We start from the raw sequence: 24,102 nt of genomic DNA on the forward strand, positions 1-24,102 counted from the left end.
TTAAACAGAAGCATAATTGACCAGCTGCCTCCAAATGGTATTTAAACTGCCTTCCACCTCCAGCTTGCACAGGAAAAGCTTACAGTTCTATCACTAGGAGGGTATGATCCCCCCAGCTAACATGGCAATAAAGGAGACTGCACTGAGAAAACAACCTGGTAGCCTTATAATTAATTTATTATTCAAATTTTATGATTAAATCCCTACCAATACCCTTACTTTAAAAAAGAAAGCTTACTCTGTTTCAAAATTATTAGCCCTTGAACCATCTCTTCACTAGATCCACTTTACGAAAAGGACATGGTGCAGAAACTTTCTTCTAGAAATTCAAACTCTAGTGGCATATAGTATTTTATTAAGGAAATTATTCCACCTTTAACAAAGTATCCAGAATCTAAAAGAACAGTCCAAGACTGAGATTTTTGATTTATAATTAAAAAATGAAATGCTGAAAAAGACAGTAGTCATATTAGCAAATTGAGTTCAAGTATGGTATCAACCAAGCCCACTCCAACATAACACAACTGATTGGAGATTATGATTATTGGGGGGGAGGGGGGTGTCAACAAAAAGCAGACAGCTAATAAAAGCTGTATATCAAAGCCCTTCTATAAAGCCTTTCGCAATTAAAAATCACGCATAATGTTCCTAATGCCACCACACAGAAGTGCTCCCCCCCCATGCAACTAAACCCTTTTCAGCCATCGATGTGTATCAATCATAGCAGTAGCCCACAAACATAACAGTAATGATTTAATCCATGAACAGCAGGAATTTGTGCTACATTACTTCAAAGAGAGTATGTTAACTTATCATTATCTCCATATATACTTAAAATACCCACATACAACTCTGGAGACGTGAAAACAAAACCAAAAACCACCACCCCAAAACCCTACCTATGTTTAGACAGCCAGGTATTAATAAAGGAAGGCACTAATTTAGTGGGAGACTCCTACCAACTTCAGTAAAGCTAGGGTTCAGCTGAGAAGTTTAAGCCCTATTGTTTATAGCTCCCAAGATGACAACGGAGTTTTTAATCAAATACACATGAAGTTCTTAAATACAGGGGAGGAAAACACCCTTTTCTCATGAGCGTGCATCGGAGAAAATTAAAAGACAGCATGTTCAGAGACCAGTTGAGTTGTATAACTTGGGTATAATTCCTGATTTCAGTAGAAGTTGCATAAAAGATCTAACAGTACCCATTATTACTGGGCCATTAAAAAAAATCACAATTCTTTGGTCAAGTATAATTTTTACCCTTTTGGAAAGTTCTGAGAAAAGCAAACAGCATTCAGAAACACATTAACTTACCAAATAAAGTTTTACATCAAAGCTCTGCTTTAAAGCTTTTATTTTTTAAACAACCAAAAAAAAAAAAATCCTCCACTTAGGAAAGTTATCACCATCTTACATATCAGAATACAAAACTGAAAAAAATCCCTATAAAAAAAAAAACAAACACAGGACTTCAGCCAAGTATTCAGCTTCTTATTGCTGTAGTTGTAACTCAAGTCCATTTAAACCCCTATGTTTTGGTCGTTTGTAGCAAGAACATGTTTGGAATGCTAGCAGCAATAGAAAACCCCTGTAAAACCTAACCATAGTTACACTGTTGAGTGAAAATTAGCAAAAACAATAACCATTGGAACCTACGAAAGCATCTTGTAAAAGTACAATTGAACTGGTAGCTAGAAAAACAGGGTCGATTTAAAGTGCTATCCCAAAGTCTTATGTGGGCCTACATCAGTAAAGAAAAGTCCATTCCCCTCCACAAGATAAAGCCCAGAACCACAACACTACTCCACAGATAAGGAATGCAGCCTTCACTCTGCCTCAATGCCTCACCTCCCCCACCCTCCTCCAAGAGGTGGAATACAGACAATTGAAATAATTGCCAATTCCAAATTTAGGTGATATGCACAAATATACTGTTGAACAAGGTTTGGACAGCAAACAGTACACCTGAGTTCAGTCATACAAACTAACTTTGTAAATAGCGTTAGACGAATATATCCAGGTCTCTAATATGAATCTAGATGTATTTTCTTACAAAACGCATTAATAGAAATGCCCAGGCAAATACATACCATACAATAGCAAAAGCTTTAAGCCCCATTTAATAAGATGACTTTCCGATTAAAAATAGAAGGCAATTAAGATTTACTCAAAATTACAATTAAGAAAAGCTTTCACAGTGCAATATTGAAACTGTCACAAAGTTAAGAAAATACTGATATCAAAGTACAATCACAATGTTAAAGTAGACAAAACTACTATACAAGGGCGTATCTTGTAAAATTAAAAGGAATGAACACAACATAGGGGACATCTCGCGTCCCTGCTCTACATATCTCATTTCCTAGTCTTCAGAGTCGTAATTGTGTCTTTCTGCCATCAGTAGAAGTCTTGTTAAAACTAAGAGGTTCATTCTTCTTTATAGACCAGATTTCAAAGCCCGATCACTTCTTGCAGACACGTTCTTCGTCACTGCACAATTTCAAAGTAGTGCAATATTGCCATGATGTGCTGAGGCATGAACACATAGCCTGTGTACAGTGCCATTCCAACAATGGAAACTAGCATGGAATCTGAATTACAGTTGAGGAAAAAAGTGTTTGAAAGAGAAAGCGCATCAGACATGCATGACTAGAGCATTAAAACTTTCCTGGTAACTATCTTGCAGCATTTTTAAATCAGGCAGGGTCAACCGTATTCAGCAGTTAAAGCTACAGGAAGAATCAACTGAACTCTGAAAAACAGAACACAGCGGTAGGAGCCATTAGCTGAATTACAGAAGGATTCCTGCAACTACCTGTGTAACACCGGTTATCTACTGCCTCATCATGAGCACAAGAGAACTGGCCAAAGTACGAGAAGCATGCTGGGGGAACAGAAAACAGGCACTGGGAATATACAAGTTTTCAGATGCATCCTCCTACAACCGGACTTTTGTCGAGCTGTAGGGTTCTTGAAGCTTTACCTACAGAAATACTGGCACCAGATTACTAAAAGATCACGCCTTTAAAAATTAAAAGTTTCAGAAATTCGAAAGTACCTGAAATTAACAATAGCCTGTTGATTTCATTCAACTTCCTGCAGAGATTCAGTAAACCCAGGACAGCAACACTATAAAAAGCACTGGAGATAACAAGCATGATAACACTGGACAGCAGTACTCAAGTTTCCACTGGTGAAACCAAAGAAGGTGCACATGCTTTGCATCTTTGAGAAATCAAGTCACCACAGCACACATGTAACAAATGCTCTATGGCAGACTTCCCCGTGGCAGAGCAGAGGTATTAGTTGTGCTTATTAGAGCATACTAGCTGCCTGATGTATTTTTAGTCCCGGAAGATTACACAGTAAGTTACTAAAATGAAGGTCAACTCACAGATCCACGCTTCTGTATCAGCGCTCACTTCTGATTCTGGAGCACAAGCAGCAGCAAGACACACAGCAGAGCCACGCACCATTAGCTCCCGAGGCCACTGTGTCTGCGCTGCACCCGTGCAGCACCTGGCAGACCTGGCCCACCTATGGCAAATGCACCCAGTTCGAGGACAAAAGCCAGTTTTGCTGACCCGAGACTGCAAGTGATACTTGGGCCACTCTTAACGTTTGTAAGTTGTGGCAACTACTTCATTGCAATATGAGCATTTTACAAAAGTAAACATGCACACACACTTTCGTTTACTTGAATACTCTTGAACAAGTGAAAAAGCTGCATGGTTAACACGGAAGAAAAAAAAACCCCAAACTCATGATTAATAGAATTGCAGGAAAAGCAAAGATGAAGTTTCCCAGCAATGCAGCTATGGCATAAAGAGGAAGGTATGTTAGCAAGGAACACAACATTATGAACCTATGCAGCCCTACCTAAACAACTGTGCACAGTAGGTCTATAAATACTAGAAAAGATAAACAGTAAGTTACCTCCACCTCTACTGACTTTATACAGGGAAAAAAAAAAATAATCTGATTGCACAGCTGTAACTTGGGCAGTCACTTTTCTGTAACAAATTTGAGTTCCTTTGCAAAAATGAGGAGTATCAGTAAAACCTCCTTCTCACTACCACTTACACCCTTCTCTTTGTTAATGTTTTGGTTAATTTCTCTCTTTGCCTCTCAACGTTAATTGGAGATGGCTCAGGGCCATTCATATGAGACATCATTTTAAGTCAAGATCAAAACAGCCACACTTAAAAGAAAAATACTTGCAATGCAGCAACACCTGGGAGAACATAACCCTGTATGGAAGGGCTCGGGAAAGAAGCAAACCTTAAATAGTCTTTATACAGATGCCTTCACATAAACATCCATCAAATTCTTCCACTCAAAAAGAGCCAAGCAAATTTACCAGAGATTTAAATACTCATTTAATAAAAATCATGTAAAAAGTATCGTGCAAACGTAAGCTTGCAAGGTTTTGCAGCGTGCATGTTTACTTTCCACTAGGTAAAAAATACAGAAGAATTCATTAAAGACACCCGTGCTGCACAGAGAGCTTTAGATTTCGGTGCAAAAGCCAGGAGAAAGAACTACCGTAACTCTAGAGAAGAAAAATTAAAGAAGTAAGTTCGAGATGCAAACTTCTGCCCGCGGAGAGCCGCGCCCGGCGGCCCAGCACCGCGCGGGGGTTACCGAGCCCGGGCGGCGCGTTCGGGAGCCAACGTGAGGAGCCCGAGCCCCTGCCCGGCCGGGGCCGGGACCGGGGCCGAGCGGGGGCTCCGCTTCCCGGCCCGCCGCGGGCACCGGCCGCGCTCGGCGCCTCAGGCCAGCCGCCCCGGCCCTGCCCTCCGCCCGCCACCCCTCGGCCCTCACCCCGGCGGCCAGCCACCCTCCCCAGCGCGGCCACGGCCCAGCCGCTTCCCCGGCACCGGGCCGCTCGCTCGGCGCCGCACCCGTCCGGCGGCCTCGGCGCAGCCCCGGAGCCGGCGCCAGCGCCAGGCCCGGTGCGGCAGGGGGAGCGCAGCCCCCGGCCCCCGCACACCCACCTCCCCCAGACACGGCCGCCCCGCCGCGCCCCGCGGGCGGAAGGATACTGAAGACGGTGCGCTCCCAGGGCTCCAGCATGTAGAGCGCGGTGACCAGCAGGTACTGGTAGTACAGCCACGACATCTGCTTCCAAGCCGAGCCCAGCGCCATGGCCTGCGCCGGGCCCAGGCCGAGCGGAGACGGGGGGCGGCGGCAGCCCGGAGCCCGCCCTCACCGCCGCCGGGCCCCGCCCCGCGCCGGGCGGCCGCGGTCCCCCGGAATGGAGGCGCTGAGGCCTGGCCGCCGCTACCCCGAGCCGCACGGCGGGGACACGCGCCCGCGGTACCGCCGCCACAGCCCAGCGGGGCCGCTCGTGCCCGCGGCTGGGCGCGAACCCGTGGCGCGCGGGCGGCCCGGGTCACGGCTGGGGGCCGCGGCGGCGTCTGGACGGGCGTGGCGGGGGAGCCGCGGGCGCGGGGGACGGGCCTGGGCACCGCGCGGCGGGGCCCTCGGTGCCTCCAGCCGGCGGGGGGCGGGCCCGGCTGTGTGGGACCGTAACAGCAGACGGCTCCTGGCGAGATCAATGGCACAGAACAGGAAAAATGATGAGGCAACACGTCAACTGTTTGGTGTAAGCGTTGCTAGCTTCCCGCTTCCCTGAGGCGCTTGGGGCCGGGCTGCAGATTGGCCTGAGATAAGGAGAAACTCCCAGAGAATGGCCTGGGCCTGCGGGGCTGGAAAGGCCGCTGGGCCGGCAGCGTAGGCCGGCACCCCGGCGGGCCCTGGCTGGGGGCCGGCTGGGCGCGACCGAGCGGAGCATGACGTGCAACCCCCGCGCACCGGGGTCAGGCCCAGCGCCAAGCGCACACACCACGGGTTGGGAACCGGCACTGACCCGCCTTGCTCGGTAAATCCATTCGCAGTTGTGCTGCTGAGAAGTGTGATTCTGCGCTTGCAGCCACCCCACCCCTGCCTTCTCCTGTGCTGTACAGTGAAACACAAGGAAACGCAGGCACAGGAGGATGCGCATCCAAGTTAGTTACACCGCTGCAAAATACAGCGACGGTAGCAGGAGATAACCGTGAGAAATAAAACCTGCTTAGAGGCAGAGACAACTTAGGACTGTACTACTTTGTGTGGCAGAATCTGAAAAGGGATTTAATTCAAACAAGACATTTAGACACAGTCTATGCGGATTTATTTTAGCACAAGAGGAGGAAATGAGAGCATTTACGCTATTAATACCCTCACCCAACTGGATACAGGAACAGTTGTCCCTATCCAAGACTACCGTTGCTTGTTGCATTCACTGCCGAAGGAGCCCTGTGTTGGTTTCTGCTTGAAAAAGCAGTGGTAATCATGAAAGCCGCCTTTCTATGTCAGCACGTACAAAGTTCAAGGACAAGAGGCGCAATCAGCGCAACAAAAGCATTACTCCCATTTAAAGCTGCAAGAACATTATCAATATGGGACAAACGAGTCCCAGCCCTGGCTGCTCCTATGCTTCCCAACAAGAAGCTCTGCAATTCATGTGATAAGGCAAGCAAGAAGCAGCAGCAAGAAAGTTCATGGGACAGTAATGTCTAGAGGCATGCCAGCTTCAAAATCTCCCACCACATCTGCCCTAACCCACCAGGCGGTGCCATAACCAGGCCCCTTACACCTTTTCAGTATGGTGCACATTCATGAGACAGGTTTTTTGGCTAATCAGCCCCTTAAGAAAATTGACAACATTCCTCTGTATAGTTTCCCCTCTTTGGCCAGCTCCATTCTAGCCCTGCTTAGGGACTGCCACCACCTTGTTGTTCCTTCTGTACCACACACATTGACACCCGAGTCCTTGAACTACAACCCTGCACACTCCTGTTTCCAGTAGCTCGATGCAAAGACCCTGGCCACATTGAGGCCAGCATGCCCTACAGCACAGACAGTATCTTCTATCACATCTGCTCCTCCACGCTTCTATTTAGAAACAGTTCTTTGTATGTTCCAAATTTTCCATATACACCTCTGGACTCGTAGCACAGTTACCCAGCTCTAGATGATCCCGTAGCTATCGGTATGCAAGTTAGACATTCCACTAATCGGTCTGACTGTATCTAAGTAGAAAAATCTTACCTCAGGCAGATCCCAAGCCTTAAAACAAGTATGGCTCAATTTTGATTGCAGGCTGCACGTGCACAGGCAGATATACCATACTAGCCAACCAAGCGCTCAGCAGTTGCCTCAACAGTTCTCTACTTTCTCAAGCAGAGGTTAAGTTGCTGCTGACTTGAAAATAGTAAGTCCATGTTTTCCTTGTGTAACCCTGACAGAAGAACCAACATATTTTTTCTTCCTAATCTCATGTAACACTGCATAAAATGAGTGTGTGTGAGTAATATACAGTGCCAGGGACTACAAAAGGTAAACCAAAGAGTCATAAGATTTTATTATAATATGAAGCACAGAAGTAGTATGTTCTCCAGATTCCTACTTCCTAAATTTAAATATTTTTGACAATTCCTCAAAGCACATACAACGAATTATTCCTAGCACTGCTAAAATAAAAAGCGTAAAGATGAGATTTTTTTCAGATACACCCTTGTTCAAAGTGAAGTGCTAAAAAAATAACAGGCTATAAAAAGAAGATGTTACTTGCTAATAAAAAACAAGAGTTCACCTCTTGGGAGCACACCTGGAGGAAAAGAGGGAAAATCTATTGTTAACATTACAGTGGTTTCATAGAATAAGCAAGAAGGCCAAGTACCAAGTAGCAGAAACTCTTTATGCTTCTATGAAGAAGCTGTAAACGAACTAAAAAAGCATACAAACCAGCTTCATGGTCATAGATCTGACCACAGATTTCTTCTTAAAATGTGTCATCATCATAAGGAAAAAGGACAATAGAAAAGTCCAATATTTGCTTCATGTACATATTCACATTTAAAACTCTTAACTGTACTACTAAGCATTAATATATAGATTTAAACAATCCATGCCAGAAAACTTGATATGAGCTAATCTTTCACTTTGTATGAAGTTTCCATTTTTGAGATCTTAACAGGCCCAACCCCCAAATATGATTCCTTCATCATACCCACCTGTCTGCAAATCTACCAAGAATACCAGTCTAAAGAAGCCATCATCCCGAGAGTTGTTTACCACATGCCACAGAAATGACCAGTGCAGCTATGTAGAACCAGTTACTATACAGTATTTATTCTAAGCAGTTCTAATACACGTTGAGATAATGGATAGCATATATACAGGGAATGAGCAGAATACACAGATAATACATTGTATTTACAAAATTTTAAATCCTCAGTGATGCAACCACCTGATGGTGTGAAAAGAGTATTGTTCCCAAATGCACTGTACTCCGTTCAAACTTTTCAAAATACCAATCATTAAAAATTTCTGATGAAAACGTACACTAAAAGACTGTATTTGAAAAAGACTAACATGCCTGCATTTCTGACACTTCACAGTCTTAAAACAGTGCATGATTTTTTTCTCCTGCCTTTACACATCAGCAGTGGCTGGCTAGAACATTGAAGAAGTGAAAAACTTCATCTTTGTCCATTACTGCCACCTCAGTTGAACATTCAGTACATAATACTGGATGATACACTTCCTCCTCTTCTTGATTAGCTTGTATAGAGGTAGTTTCTTTGCTGTGCTTCATTTTCTTACTTCTTTTCTTTATCTTCTTTCTGTATTTCAGAATTTCCTCTTTGTTAACAATGCAGTTCATCACAAACATTGCTCTATACTGTGTTTTGTAAGATTCATGTCTGTGGAGAAGAGGAGAAAATGGAAGTCATGCAACTGGTAAAACACTGCTGCTAAAAAATCCATTACTGTCACTGGAAATGGAATTAAAGATAGGAAGTACCATGCTAGAGGGCTGAAAGCCAAATATAAAGTTTTATAAATAGAAGTCACAACTACAAAAATCCTATTAAAAAAAAATTAGAATTGTAGCCATGTGTATTGTTTTTAAGGCATTTTTTAAAAAAACACAGGTTCTTGCTGAAATAAACACCCTGGAGTACAATGGTATTGATACAGAATTAAGCATTGCTACGTACAGCTGATGATAGACAAAAGATCATGAAGTTTTGAGTGCAAATGACTCACTACTGCATTGATATCCTAAAATGTCTTGCAAGGTTGAAACTCCTTATTTATAAATAACAAGCACTGACACATCACACTTGAAAAAGCACATCAATAATAAAATATAAAATGTATTTTCAGCTGTCATCAGTATAACAAATGTGTAGCTGGAGTATGTAGCAAAATTCAGAGCTGCTGTTCAATTCAATTCAACACAATGTCCCTCGGGCAGCAGTTTCACAGCAGCCAAACCCAACATAACAGGTGGCTGCAGAAGTCCCATCTCAAGTTCTGCTGGCTTTATTGCTTGCATAATGCTGTGCTGAGCTATTTCAGTTTATTAAACCCACAAAAGACCAGTCTGAGAATAAAAATGGATGCTCTTCTGTCAGCTTAGCAAACTGAAATACTTCCCTATTGAACAGGGTCAGGGAGTACCAAAGCCAGCAAAGGGAAGAGAGTGAGAAACACCACCAATACTTTGATGATTTCAGGCTGCTGTGGAATTTCATCCTCAATCACCAATAATACTCAATGAACAAGAGGTAGTTTATTCCTCATTTCACAAAATTTCTTTCTCCTTTACACCCAGTTCAAGAGCCCTCTCCTTAGTACAGGCTAGCAGTACTAACTAGGCTTGCAGTACAGTTAGATACTGGGTAGCTGCAAAACACACTAGATTTTCACCTAAATGATTTCAGGCACTTTCAAATGTAACTATACTCAAACCCACACTGCTAATACTGAAACCAAGTAAGAATATGCTACATTGATTTTGCTTTATCCTCGTCTAAACAAGGCACTTTTGCACAAAAATAACCTGGAATAATTTTAATGCCTCTAAACACCAAGCCAACATATTTAAATAAAAAAATAAATCAGCCTGAACTGCCTGTTTAGTATCCATGAGTCTGTGTTTTTTTAAAAAATAGTTTACGTTCTCCACTATGCTACAGTTCTACTCTGTTCTTCCTCATGGCTACGTTGTAGGTTAAACTGATCATCACGCTTACAAACCAGCATTCACCCATAAATCTGATTCACATATACCTGGCTGCTCTTTATTAGTACCACCTTGCAAGACAGTCGATAAAATCAATTGATCAAGGATTACACTAACAATACTACTGACTGAAAAAAAAGACATTATAAAGAGACCCCTTACTGTTCACTAATTACCTCTGGCAATCCAGGCATAATGTTGTCATGCAAGCAGGGCAATTCAAAACAGCATCACTATTTGGAACAGCTGAAGGTTTTGTCCGCTGCTGTTGAGGCACTCTTCTCTGATTACGATACCTACCAATTCAAGAAAAGAGGAAGGAGAGTCAGAAAGTGAAATTACATGCCCTTGCTGTTGGGCATATCAATTCAACCATCAAACCTTTTTTATATTAAAATACACTGGTTAATATTTGGCTCCTTCCTGACACCTTTTTCAGTAACTCAAAGCACATAAATAAATAAAATGGGGGCAAAAAACCACATACTAGTATCTATTATCTTATTTTGTACAGAGAATTTTCACTTGGTCAGACAAATAGATCTGGCATGAGAATTTGTGCCTAATAACCCTCTCCTCTGATGAAGCAGGTATCTCAAGTGCTATCTCTGCAGGCAACGTACATTAATATTATCCCTTTCAACAGATTTACATGGAGAATATTACTTCTGCTGCAACCACCATTTTTCTAATTCACCATTCAAAACCTCCTCATTAAAGCAGCTTTGCTGTTCCTATTTTATCTGAACATTTTGTGGCTTGCTAAATTCAAAGCTTCCAAAAACTAGAAATATAGTATTTAGCAGGAACAGACATTAATTTAGCAATCAAAGTATGTCACAACTTTCTCAGCCACAGCACGGTTATTTAGATGGTATCTACAGACAAAACTGGCTTACAGAACTAGGAATTTGATTTTTAAAAAGTGCAAGTTTTAGAATTGTGTAATTTTGAAGACTTAACTTCCATAACACACCCATAAAAATTTTACAGACTTTGAAGCTTCATATGCTGTAAATTCTAAATAAAAAATATTTTCACTGCATGGACTTAACAGCATAGGCTTTTCCTCTACATTCACCATTTTCATTTAAATTTTTCAGTATATGTTAAGCATCCTACACTTCAAATACTTATGGTCTCTTACCCCCTCCTCTGTGAGTCTACCCACTCTTGGTCTCTGCTGTCTTCTTCTGGGTCATATAGCAGTTCATCATTTGAGAGAATCTGACGTTGCTGCTGTTTTCTTTTTTTCCGAATGTCCTGTGTAACTGGCAAGATTTGTGCAAGCACATGTTACATCCATCAGACATGTGATGACACTCTACTTAAATAATAAAAAATACCAGTTTTTCAGTCTTCCTTGTCCATACTCTCAATAAATCAAAACTGAAACATAAAGGCCTAGCTCATCTCTCCTCCAAATGTACCACCCCAAAGCATTAACACACCTTACATACATTGGGATACACCATAAAGTTGAGGGGACTACACTCTGATTGTATAAGCTGGTAGCCCCCCCCAAAAGGCCGCTGTCAGGAACAGCCCCTTGACCCCCCCCCAAGAGGATGTGACAGGATATGAGAGAGTGCTACTGGAAAGATGTCCTCCTCTCTCCTCTCCTCAGACATTTACCTGTTTTGTCTTCATCCTCTGAATCAGAATCAAAGTAGATGTCATCATAATATTTTGCAGTGGTGGCAGGTCCAGTCTGCCCAGTACTTGAAGAAGTGCCTACATGTGAAATTCGAGAGAGCAGTGGTAATAACAGCCCACCAAAAGGACAGCGAGTGTACAGCCCAGAACAAACCTTCATTTTCAAGTCACTCTATCCAAAAGTGCTCTACTTTACCTGGGTATGTACAGTAACAGCTCTCGCAATTTATTCCAACGTCCTGATCACCCACACTGCTTCTGTTATTTCATTTACAGGTGCTCTCTCAGAGTAAAGCTGCTCGCTCCCTCTCTGTGATGAGCCTCAGGTATAGTTCAAAGGAAAGTTTCTCCCAGGGTAAACTGCCTTTAGGCACACAGGACACCACATCAAATATACCTGCCTCAACCTTACATACTTCATACAATCTCAAGACACTCCACAAATCTTCAGTCACATGACAGAAACACAGGTGTGGCACACTGTTTCATGAAATCTGACTACAATAACATTCACCGAAAAATTCCCCCAAAATTTCAGGGCTGCAGAAGTTCAAAAAAGATCTAGACGAATTGCCAAGCACGTGTCACAGCCCTTCTGCCCCCAAAATCCTATTCTGTGCTGGGTGGGTGCAGTGGTTTAAGTATCACTACATCTTAATTGCACAACCGAAACCTAAAGATCAGATTTGCCCACTAACACAGATGAAACTAATAAACCCGCTGAACGCAGAGTTAAGTCCCTACATTAAAGTCACTACTACATTGATTCTCCAGGAAATTAAGGACACTTCGCTAGGTGTTTTGTAATAGGTAAAAAGAACATACGCTCTACAAATACCAAAGAAATCCACAAACTCTAGAACATGCATCTTTAATACTTTTAGTACTTGGTGTAACAATTATAAGCAGGTATGGAAGAGATTAATACTTTTCGTAACTTTTTTCCCCCAGCTGATTTGGGATTTCAATCTACCATATGTGATTCCTTTCTTCAAAGGCTCCAAATCTTGATAGCCACCTGGAGCCAGCAGTCAAAGTATCACAGACCACAACCTGCTCAAAAGACTTCGAAATACAGGTGAAAGAACAACGTAAAGAGGTACTGGGAACAAAAGGGGACTGATCTAACAGGTGCATTCACTGAAGTGGCAACTAGTGACCATTTCTGCAGATATGATCAGCCATTTGAAGATATTTCGGTGGGCTTCAGACGACACTACCCAGTCATGAGAGTAATACATCAACTTCCCACCTTAACTGGACCCCACTTAACCTGCAATTTCACCTCCAAGCAGATGTTAAGCGCGATTTACCCATTTCTGGTGATTTCCATTTGACTTCCATAGTCCTCATGGTGGTGTTCAGTTCAGCTTCCATCTCCTTCTGGAACTCATCGTCACTGGAAGACTCGCTCTCCCCGGTCAGGCACTCCCGTATCAGCTTCCGCTTCTGGTCCGGAGTGCCGTGTAAGAGCACGTCGACCTCATCTTCTGAGCTACAAATATTTATTAAGCGTTACACGCCTAATTATTACAACCAGCTTAAAACACTGATGGAGTCACTTGGAAAACGTACATCTGAATTGTGTGGGTACACGAGGCAGCACTTGCTCATGTATTTACGGGAAACGTATTTATTAAAACGTTTTATTAGCTTGTTGATGTTAAAACGCTGGTTTTAATGCGAAGGGGGTGCAGCCGGCCGGCTGCGGCCTGCCAGGGCGCCTCTGCAGCGCTGCCAGCGCGGCTCCGTGCGGAGCAGGGCCCGCTTACACACGGCCGAAAGCAGGGCTACGAGCGGGACCGCGCCGGTTCCAAGGCAGCAAATGGCCGCGGCTGCCGGCGGCGCCTCTCCCGCAACCCTCGGCGGCACCGCGCGGCCCAGCCCGGGGCTCTGAGGAGGCACCGCGGCCTCGCCGCCCGCAGGGCCCCGGCCAGAGGAGGGCGGGAAGCGGCGGCCCACTGCCGCCAGGGCGCAGCCCCCCTCCCCCGGCAGCGCCAGGGCCGCCCCGGGCCCGCCGGCACCTGCTGAGCGCTCGCTCCTCGTCGCTGGGCTCCTCCACCACGTACGGGTCATCCTCCTCCCGCAGGCGGCTCATGGCGGCCGCCCGCCGCTGCCAACCCCGCTTCCGGCACAGCGCCCCGCCCCGCTGGGGGAGGGGCCCGCCACTGCCAGGCCCGCTTCCGGCACAGCGCCCCGCCCCACAGGGGGAGGGGCACAGCGCCCGGCCCCGCCCCCCCGATGGCCCCGCCCCGCGCTCTGCCCCAGCGCCAGGGGGGGTCCCGCTGCTGCCGCCGGACCCCGTTTTCCATCGCGCTGCGCGGCTGCGGAGGCGGGCGCTAAGAGACACACCCGATACCAACAGGCTTGGAAAAAATTTAATGAGCCAGTAACACTGAACAGCGAAGACTAATCTAAAAACTGTTCCCACGTCCTACTTAAAATATTTACAATTTTGTTCACTGTATATACATTGTAATCTTTGTCCCTTATAGTCTATTTATAGATGAGTTCCTTAGGAATTATACCTGTCATATTTGGAAAACGATCAGCACAGCATTATCGTTAGCAGCCATTGATGGAAAACATTTTATGCGCTGGGAGAGTTGCTAACAGCCGCCGGGCACTGGTGCTCCAAGCCTGCGGCTGGTCAGCTCAGAAACTTCCCTGCCTCTGAAATGTTCTGATGCACAAGGCACCAGGGGAAGGACACCGCGCTGTGCAATTCACCCTACTTGAGGGGAAAAAAATAAAATAAAAAAGCAAAAAAAAAAGCAAAACCCAAAGCACACAGCTCTGTGCGGCAGTATGGGGAGTCTGTTAATCAGAGGCGTTGACTTACGTGGATCTGCACCTCCAAACATCCCATTCACCCAAAATCCTGCTGCTCCGCGGGAGGGCCACAAACCCATATGAAGCAGCAATCCCACTGTGAAGAGCAATTCATCAAGTAAAATCTAATTTTATGACATCTTGAAATTACACAACAGGACAGCACCTCTTGGAAAAGTTTCAAGGTTCAAGTAAGAGAGACAAAGCAATACAACAAATAAAACTGGATCCAGAGCTCTAAGTTTTAAGTCCAGTTAGCCGAATGAGATCCTTCTCGGGCATTCCTTTACTGGGGACACCTTAACTTTTTTCCCGAAGCAAAGCTTCTTAACGGTATCCACATGGGGCAGTATTGCATTTCATTGGTATTTTAGGCACCTTCTGAACTCCCTTCCGCTACTTTTATTTCCCCTTTCTGGAAAAAGAAACCAAAAAAATTCTCTGAAAAGCATTTCTGCCAAGGAAATTGCAGAGTCAGCCACCAAGCTCAAAACAATTTAAGTACACTGGATAGGAAAGTAACAGACAAACAGATAAACCTGAGAATGCAAGTGAAAAATTACTGGGTGCGAAGTGTCAGACCAATCCAATACCTACTCAATGGTTTTACAGGGTGACTAGAGAAAAAGCTAATTAATCTGATTTACTAGAAAATATTAAGCTTACAGATGATACAATGTCTGCATAATTTTAGAAAAATCATCAATTTCATGGTTTATTTTACAATAATTGGATTAGTCTACAAGTTAAGGCAAACATACTAATGCATTTGCTTTTCTTTTTAAATCATAGTTATAAAGGTTACACAAAGTTCTCCAAAATTTCTAAGAAAATGTTCACAATTGAAAAAAAGATTAAGTTTCTTGATATCAGTACATGGAAAAAAACCTAAAGACAGTGTATACAATGCCATTATAGTAACAATATTCAAATATCTAATGGTAATATTTAGGCCATTTGAACAATGTGCTTCAAATGGTGAACCTCAGAAATTACTTACAAAGGTAAATAAGGTTGGTAGCCGTATCATAGTATTCATAACATGAACATAATTATATTGGCTATTTTCACAAAAACAGAGCATTTGGTTTCTGAACAATGAAAGCATATAATGATTAAATAAACAGGAATATGTATGTATAACAAGTATGCTGTTGCTTCATATAGTCTGGAGCTACTTTCAGGAGGTTTTTTTAATTCTTTTGAAAGAAGGAGCTTGCTTATGTGCACTTTGTCAAATGTTTTCTCCAGTGAATTGTAAATGCCTACGTGAAGTCATGAAAACAAAATCCAGAGGAGGGCAGCCCTTGTTAGTGGGAGGATGGAGTGTAGCTTATGTGTCACCATTTAACACCGCCAGGCAGCTCTGCAGCAGCTGTAAGTTACCCTGTAAAAATAAAGAAAAATATGACCACATTTACCTACTTTCTTTCACACTTGTGATAAAAAGATGTTCTTTTTAAGTATCAGTGGCACCACTAAAGGAGAACAGGCAGGTACTAAGCTTATGTAGAAATATTTGTGTAAGTAACTTCTATCTCAAAGAGTTGTTGGCATGTAGGAGCATTGTGTCATGGAACTAAACGGAGCCAACCTGAGATTCAAAAATAAGCATTTAGTCCCCTTTTCACATTTCTTCCTGAGGATCTAGCCTGGCCACAAAAACTATTCACTGCAGAGCACCCTTTTAGCAATGAAGTTAAAAAAGGAAAACTTTGTAATTTTGAATACAGTATTGGCATTATTGGAATATTACTCCCAAAGCAGAAGTATTCATATATTATACAGAATACTGAATTCATCAAGAAGTGTTAACCAATTGACAGCACTCGGGATCTCCTTGCTAGAGCAGCCATCTAAGCTCCTAGCTCTGTTCAAGGACCGGCCTTGTCTGAAAGGCGACAGGCTGATTTACATGCTTAGCCAGGCACTTAGCCATCAAAGTTGAGTTTTAGCCATTAGAGCTGGAACTACAGAAGTGATTATCAGATCATTAACTAAGCCTTATCTCTAAAGGCCAACTTCTGCCCTTCTTTTCAAACACCTGTACGTCAATTTTTAATCTTATTTAAAGCAATCTAACTACCATAAAAACATACAGGCTGACTTTCAGATTTCTGAATGAATTTACAGAACTGACACTTTAAAAAGAGCCCTTGTGAATTAAGCAAATGTGATTGACAAGTAAGACAGGATTTACTTGGGGGGGGGGGAACCAACAACAACAAAAAAAACCCAACAAACAAAACCCACCAAAAATCCCAAAAGCAACCTGATAGTCACATTATTTTGTGCACTCGTTTATGCTTAGATAACTTTAAACTATTGGCTACTCACTATGAAAGAGCTGTACTAGATTTGTTCCCAAATCTGAAAATTCGGTGTAAGAAACAACATTAGAGGTTGTCAACAGTGTTAAAAATACTTCCTATCAGGTTCAGACAAAATGCAAGAACAAAGCAGTCCGAATGCCCAGTTACAAACATGGGAGAAACTGCTTCCTTCTAAAAAAAAATTTTGGATCAAAAAAGAAACATGTAAAGAAAACTTCAAACAGACAAAAGTATGTAATTAAACTGTATCAGTAGCTGTGATCTGCATGTCCATGACAAATAGTCTACACAAGTACTAAAGAATTTGTAATTCTTACTTTTTCAGTTGAAAGCATTCTAAGTAACCTGTGGTATACAGGCACAAATCAGCCCTCAGCCCACAAAGGTAAGAAATTGTAATTCTATCCCTCATATAAGGTTCTTATAATCCAGATTAAACCATTAACTGAATTAAAGGCTTCAAAGCAGAAGATTCCCAGTTGTGCCTACTGAATCCTTTTCAGGCTTATCCAGGAGACAACGACTTCAGTTATGGCTTCAACCGCTTTTTTTGCCCTTTTATGCCTATACTGGCAGAGGAGAGTCAGAAGCTATTTAGATGGCTTGTAATTCTGTGATATGAAGAAGTGCAGTATATGTGAGATGCATAGACTTGGTGGCCCATCTTTGTAGTGTACAGAATTCATAAATTTAAGGTCTTCGTTACTGAACAGCTGATTACTGGCTGTAATGAACAAAAAGGAATGCTTCAGTCTTCAATCTTCAAATGCAGTACTTCAGTCTGAAGTATACTTGTTGCAGGTAACATGCATGCAGTCCACAAAGTGTGACAGTAATCTTCTGGCCATCTCCTTGCAGCCCATCAGCAGTGTGAAGCATACTTGCAATTCACAGGCCACTATGTGGTACCAAAGATGTCCTTTACACACCAGACTCTGCCAGTCTACTGAAATTTTCTAAATAGGCATATCATGCATTTTCATTAAATCTAATTTACAAAGTTCATAAGAACAACCTTATTTAAGTTATAATAAATGAAGGACCACAAAGGCTGCGAGCCGTTACTCTTTTTGGCTGCAACATCTGACATTTGATTGAGATCAGCATAGCTCGAGAAAATCCTACAAATTCAGATTCAGAAAGTGTTTCTTGCCAGCTCAGGCTCCTAAGCTCTGGAAATTACAGTTCTTGGCAGAACCACGGTGACAGAAACATCCTTTCCAGGAAAGAAAGAATTACTGACAAAGCATTTAACCAAATCCCTTAGTGCTGGATTTTGCTTACTCCCTTCTTCTGTCAGTTCCAAACAGACATCTGTTGCTAGTAATGCAACAAATACTTTTTCCACAAAAACCCAGAGGGGCAAGAACGTACATATTACTACTTGTGGAAAGAGATGTTTAGATTTTGTTGTTTTTTTGAGGAAGTGGCTGTCTTAGTTACAATTCATATGTCAAAATACTCTGAAAGTATAGCCAAGGTTATAAATACTTTAAGTATATGATTATAACCTTAGCAGCTTCACTAACTATAAAACCTCTCCTCTTGAACATGGAAGTCCAACACAGGAACACCTCAAAATCCACTGTTTAAAATACTGAATAGGTTTAAATGCAGCTTCTGCACTAAATGCCCACACACTTAATCAGGTCTTATGTTAGCTACAGCTGCATGAAGTCATGAAGAAACACAAAGCGAGCAACAGAGAAGCTAAACACTACCTAGCGGGATAATCAGACAGAACGGCCATAGAAAAAGAAACATCAGTCTGTTTAGTATAGGTCAGAGACCACGCAGAATCTAAAATTGCAGTTTGGCAGCTATTTTAAGTAAATCTAGGGTACACACTACTGATGAAGTGGCAGCTCTCTTTTATTCCCACACCCTCCCAGCCAAAACTGTGTGCTTTGACACAAGGGATGCTGTGAAAACAAGACTGAAAGTAAAGCTCAGAAAAACCCAGAGCAATTTTTAGCTCCACCTTACTACGCAGCTGAACATTTAATAATGCCAACACAAGGGAAAGGGAGAGTCATGCATCATCATCCTTACTGGCAGTAGCGTGTACTTGCATCAACTTAAAGCAATCTCAACCCATAGTCTAATTTTTAGCTTTTTCAAAAGACTTGAACTGCAACCAGGAAAGGATAAGAGAATATTAGCAGATTAAAACAAGTATTTGTAAAGAAGTAGTACCTGAGCAGAGAGAGTGTATTTAGTATTTGTATATACAGTGTCCTTGATCTACTAAAAGCTTGACTTCCCTATCTTGATTCCTTATTCAGTCTTCTAGAGCCACACGGCCAGATACAGCTCAGGAAATTGAAGCTATGCCTCAGAACAGTCTCTCAATCCACTGGGCATTCCGAGTTCTTCAATGCAGCGATCTCTGTGTTTTGGGATTTGTGTTTTTCATTCCGCACAGAGCAAATAACTTTTGACAGTAAGAAATTCAGCAGCCTTCCCTGTGGCTGAATTCCTCCCACAGACAGCCTCTCAGGTGAGTGCAGCACCCACTGCCGCATCAGATTTCACCCCTGTGGTTTCTGTGCCAGGCCACTCCACATCCAGGAGACACACAGCTAGTCTGATTCACAGACAGATCCACCTGCATGCCATCTAGTCTGGAGGCACTTGTGCCAGCAAAACCCACACAACAGAAGGCTTGTAGCAAGTCTTGCAGCAGTGTTATCTGTTGCCCTCAGCCAGCATTTTTGCTGGAAAGAGCACTTAGACCTGAGTAGCACAACCTGTTAGGAAGTTTGGGAGTGCTGTGCACCACATGCCATTGACAAGCCAAGCAATTTCCAGCTGGGGGCTGCTAAAACGTCATCTGCCTCCAGTAGCTGCAAAAGCATGAAGACAGGGACTGACACAGCAGCAGGCTAAGTACTTTGTCCGGAACCTTAAAGCAGGGGGGGTTTTGATCTGACTTCATTAATTTATTGCCTGCCTACATGAAAAAGTAGCTTGCTTTTTGCTTCTGCCAACCCTCTTGGCTCTACTGCAAGAGGGATTGGGTGTCTACAAACATCCCAGTTTAGCCCAGCCAAAAGCAGGGCTACTTGGCCTTCCTGAAATGGGTGCATTGCTCATGATTTGCATTGCAACAACTATAAAAACATCCCCTCTGGGACAAGCATAAACCTTCATGTTCCTCCCTAACGTTGCTCTTCACACATCAGGGCACAATTCTCTCAAAAAAAAAATCCCATGTCTTTTCATATCTTCCTTTGACAGAACTACCTCAGAAAGTTTCCGCCAAACCATTTCATCCTTCAGTACTCTCTACAGACTAATGAAAACCTGTCCGTAAGACTATCCTCAAATACACTGCTTATAGCATTAACAAGAAAATTTCCCATCATATAAAAATGAAAAACATGATCTATTGCACTTGTAGGAATTGTAGAAATAAAAGCACAGTAACCTAACTGATCCATCTGTGGTGGCTTGTTTTGATAAATATGAAACACAGGCTTTGAAAAAACAGAACTTTCAAACCTAGTGAGAAACAAAATACCCTTTCATTCAGCAAGTCACAACATTTATTAAAATTTCAAGAACTGTCACCCTCAGTCAAAATGACCTTTTATGTTGTAAAGCTTTACATATTCCAAACTGTCTAGTGAATCTTACAGTGTTCCATGATAAAGTTAGGTGAAAAGGGTCAGGAAAAAAATAGTTCATCTTCAAAACCAGGACTACAGTTCAAAGTTTCTATTACTTGTTAGCGAATTTACTAAGACAAGGTAAGTCACAAACTGAAACAGACCATCTGAAGAACTGTCTTAAACACGGGCTGTGGTGACAAAGAAGAATGGCTACAAAAATTCAAGCTCTTCCAGGTAAACTGAGGACACCAAAAAAAACCCTATCAAGTAAGTTGAAAGCTACAAAAATTAAGCATTTTCCCCATCTTCCAGAGTTATTAGCTGTCAAAATTCAAGAGAATACAAAACTTTGATTTGCACAGAGAGTTAATACAATTGACTCTTTAAGGATACTTTAGAAGATAAAGACTTTTTTTTTTAAGCATTCCACTCCAGGGCATGTGGGGACTTCAACAAGGGTCACTTACAAGAGATGATGAAGAGTCAGTGACTGAAGCAGGACAGAAGTGCTGTGGATTCGTTCCCTTATTGAAGCATGATATGGCAAATCAATAAAACCTGTTGCACGTTTGACTGTTAGGACAGGAAAACCTGTAACCAGTACATTCATGACCAAACATGGGCATTTCTGGGAGACGCAGGGCTGGATATAGACAGCTGTTACACACAGAGAAGTAGGAAGGCTGAATAGTGCCAATGTATTACGAGACGTTTTAAGACTTTGGGGGAAATACAGCTGAATTTCTGATATAGCACATTAAAGTAAGCACTGTACATCCGAAAAGGAGTATTCCAGACTTTATTGATTACTTTACCAGCTAAATGTCCAAACAAACTGAACTTATACCTACAAAGATTTAAAAAGAAAAAAGAAAAAAGAAAAAAGGTCCGCAAACCAGCCCTTTTTATGGTGCAATAGTTTTCCAAACAGTGGGTTTGGCAGAATGAAGAATGACACCATCAACACAACTGAAATGAGTGTAAAGTAGCAACAAGTTAACTGAGCAACACTATACAACTCTTAACTAGTCTTTTCAACAGATCTATTCCGCATAAATTCAAAGCTTAGTAGTTAACACACTTTCAGATTTGTGATGAGAATGAGAAATACTAGAGTTGACTTCTAAAAGAAAACTACCTCCTGCTACAGGGCTGTTAGTAAAAGACTGTTGTCGATGAAATCAGAGGAGCTAATTTGATTTAACCAAAACCATTCATCTCATGGATTAAAGGAATCAAATGCATTGTGAAATTTAAGGACAGTACAGTCCCTTTAAAAGTTTTTTTCCTGCAAAAAATTATTTTACTGAAAAGACTCTGTGACATTCTTTTGTTAGCACTTCACACTTTAAAAGGTAAAAAGGTTCAAAACCCTTACTCAGAGTAACACTGCTTTGACTTCAGACAGGCCTGTGTGATCTCATGCTTAATAGTTAGCCTATCCTATACATCAAGTGACCCCAACATCTGCATAACAGGAGAAACTACTTCCTATCTCACACTAAAATGGCAAGATGTGCAGCTATGAATACCAAATAGCTAGATAAACACAAAACTGAAGCCAAAATAGTCTTCAAGATTTTTCCAAAGGCACCTCAAGCACACTAGTCCCCTTAGAGATACTTCACTTGTACTTTTCCCCCCCTCTACTATTCAAAGTTCTCCTGAATGTGAAACGTGTATCACACAACAAATGCAGCCATTTTAGTTATGCAAGCATATAATACTTAAAATCAGTTTAAATACAAACCAAAAAGCAACACAATTACCTTAGCATGCTTTAATTCCAGTTCTGCTAGTTCCACCAGATTTTTTCTGAATGCTGCAACTCTTCTTGTCTTAAAGTCTATCAGTTCTATAGAAAATAAAAATGGATTCATTAACAGTATTATTGCTAGTGCCCTCAACTGTTAACAGAGTTTCCTTCAGGATGGAAGAGCTAAAGGATGAAAGAAGGCAACAGGAAAAAAACTCAAGTATAATCTCAGCACATTCCAGGCTCAAAGATAATGCTACACCACTGGATGAAAACAAACCATCATTGCATCTGTGGAAGCAAAGCTCTTTTGAAAGAAAAGACTGTAATGTGGATGCTCTTAAGCATTTAATTCTCTTATTCTACGTGCACTGCTCATTCAAGGCTGATATGTGAAAGTCTTTAGGGAAGATGCCAAGTTAAAACTAGCATGAAGAACAGAGAAAACAAGTACGCTTTATGCATATACCTTTATGACTAAATAGGATCATTCATTTTCCACTGTCTCATTAATAGGAATCATTAGCCAGATTTACAGAGTCAAAAAACTCTTAAATGATAAAAACAGAAGAGCACTCTGTTTAAACCTTGAACAAATCTGCTCCAAATGAGTCAGATTCCTACTCATTCACAACAATTCTAGCGTAATAAAAAAGAAAAAAAATGAGAGTAAGGTTCCAGGAAAAAGGCAACATGTAAATAACGTTCTTTTTCTGTAGAACTATTGTAACTCTGCAACTTCAGTGAAATCTCATTTCATGATCTCTCCCTTTTCTAATGTAGTGTCATCTCTGTCTTCTCAGACTGCTGCCTTCGCAGAAGAATGCATAAAACCAGAAGGAGAAATTTCAACAATACTTTAAAAGATTAGGTTTGCCTTTACTGATAGCAATTATAATTTTGTATCCTATCTTATGCATATAAAAGAAAGTGGTTAACAAGTAATTTGCATTTCGATTTTGTTCTGCCTAATGGAGCTATGAGAAGCCAAAGGAAAATATCACTGGAACTTTCCAAAATAAGTAAATGCTGCTTAAAAGATAATAGTTCTGCTTAGGAAACGGAACAAAAATCTGTTTTCATTAAAAATATCCTAAAATCTGTTAATTTTCAAGCAGTAACGTAGGATCAAAGACAACCCAAATACCTTGTTTTGCAGATTCTGAAATTTTCTCAAATTTCTGACAGCATATTTGCTGAGTAGTTTCAGCTTGCAGCACATCTTTATTTTTTGCTCTTGCTTTATCCAATGCCTTATTAGCGTTTTCATAATCCACTAGTGACCTAGATCTTCTATACAGGAGATCCTATAAAAAAAAAGCATAAAAGGATGTATAGAGTTTACGAGGATCTATCCAAGGATTTTAGTATATACAAAGTAATAAAAAAATAAGAAATATCAGATTCATTTTAGTCTTTCCTGCTGTATTTGAGTTCTTACTAAACTATTTGAATTCACTTTTATTTCATCCTGCAAGTCACAGGAATGTCCATACTGGATCAGACTCGCAATATAATATTGTTTGGGCTGCATCATGTCTGACAGAGACTAGCAACAGATGGCTTAAATGATATTCCAAAAAGCCTACACAAAGAGGCAATCACAGGAAATTTCACAGCTTCTTAGATTAGAAACAAACTATGTTTATATTATGTATTTGAAATACACACAGGGCCCAAAAACCAGCAGTAGCATTTTTTGTGCAACAGTTATTGCTGTCATCTTCTAACTACAGACATTTTCTGTCAAACACTTCCTCATTCTGTCATGTCACTATCATCTTACATCAAACAACACTAAGAATGGAATTTTCTGTAGGTATAGAA

The 24,102-nt window shown here is 41.8% G+C and overlaps 3 protein-coding genes across 5 annotated transcripts in view; all 3 read right to left on the bottom strand.

Moving 5' to 3' along the window:
* Positions 1–740: 740 nt before the first annotated feature.
* SPTSSA (serine palmitoyltransferase small subunit A) lies at positions 741–5,232 on the bottom strand. The gene is made up of 2 exons (XM_040600755.1): positions 5,049–5,232; positions 741–2,594 (listed from the first exon to the last, which is right to left on the bottom strand). The coding sequence occupies exons 1-2, from the start codon at positions 5,149–5,151 to the stop codon at positions 2,491–2,493; spliced, it is 207 nt and encodes a 68-aa protein (XP_040456689.1). The 5' UTR covers positions 5,152–5,232; the 3' UTR covers positions 741–2,490.
* Positions 5,233–8,156: 2,924 nt separating this feature from the next.
* LOC121091269 (E2F associated phosphoprotein) lies at positions 8,157–13,898 on the bottom strand. The gene is made up of 6 exons (XM_040600756.1): positions 13,765–13,898; positions 13,054–13,235; positions 11,720–11,818; positions 11,232–11,355; positions 10,261–10,380; positions 8,157–8,756 (listed from the first exon to the last, which is right to left on the bottom strand). The coding sequence occupies exons 1-6, from the start codon at positions 13,836–13,838 to the stop codon at positions 8,492–8,494; spliced, it is 864 nt and encodes a 287-aa protein (XP_040456690.1). The 5' UTR covers positions 13,839–13,898; the 3' UTR covers positions 8,157–8,491.
* Positions 13,899–14,686: 788 nt separating this feature from the next.
* Positions 14,687–24,102, bottom strand: part of SNX6 (sorting nexin 6) — a 28,814-nt gene continuing 19,398 nt past the window's right edge. For 2 of the 3 annotated variants that reach the window (XM_040601422.1, XM_040601421.1), the window contains exons 12-14: positions 23,423–23,582; positions 22,289–22,374; positions 14,687–15,959 (exon numbers count right to left, since the gene is read on the bottom strand). In XM_040601422.1, the coding sequence (XP_040457356.1) occupies positions 15,906–15,959; positions 22,289–22,374; positions 23,423–23,582 (300 nt within the window). In that variant the 3' untranslated portion in view covers positions 14,687–15,905. Of the gene's footprint in view, positions 15,960–17,458; positions 21,489–22,288; positions 22,375–23,422; positions 23,583–24,102 lie in introns of those variants that run through there. The other variant, XM_040601423.1, reaches the window with a different exon arrangement.

This window comes from Falco naumanni, chromosome 7, assembly GCF_017639655.2.
Source record: "Falco naumanni isolate bFalNau1 chromosome 7, bFalNau1.pat, whole genome shotgun sequence".
Classification (NCBI taxonomy): domain Eukaryota; kingdom Metazoa; phylum Chordata; class Aves; order Falconiformes; family Falconidae; genus Falco; species Falco naumanni.

Excerpts from the sequence above, each read along its gene's own strand:
- SPTSSA (XM_040600755.1), bottom strand. The coding sequence starts at position 5,151 with ATGGCGCTGGGCTCGGCTTGGAAGCAGATGTCGTGGCTGTACTACCAG. Across the intron at positions 2,595-5,048 it reads CTGGGAGCGCACCGTCTTCA|ATTCCATGCTAGTTTCCATT; the intron begins GTATCCTTCCGC and ends ACTGTAATTCAG.
- LOC121091269 (XM_040600756.1), bottom strand. The coding sequence starts at position 13,838 with ATGAGCCGCCTGCGGGAGGAGGATGACCCGTACGTGGTGGAGGAGCCC. Across the intron at positions 11,819-13,053 it reads ATGGAAATCACCAGAAATGG|GCACTTCTTCAAGTACTGGG; the intron begins GTAAATCGCGCT and ends TTTCACATGTAG. Across the intron at positions 8,757-10,260 it reads TTATGCCTGGATTGCCAGAG|ACATGAATCTTACAAAACAC; the intron begins GTAATTAGTGAA and ends TCTTCTCCACAG.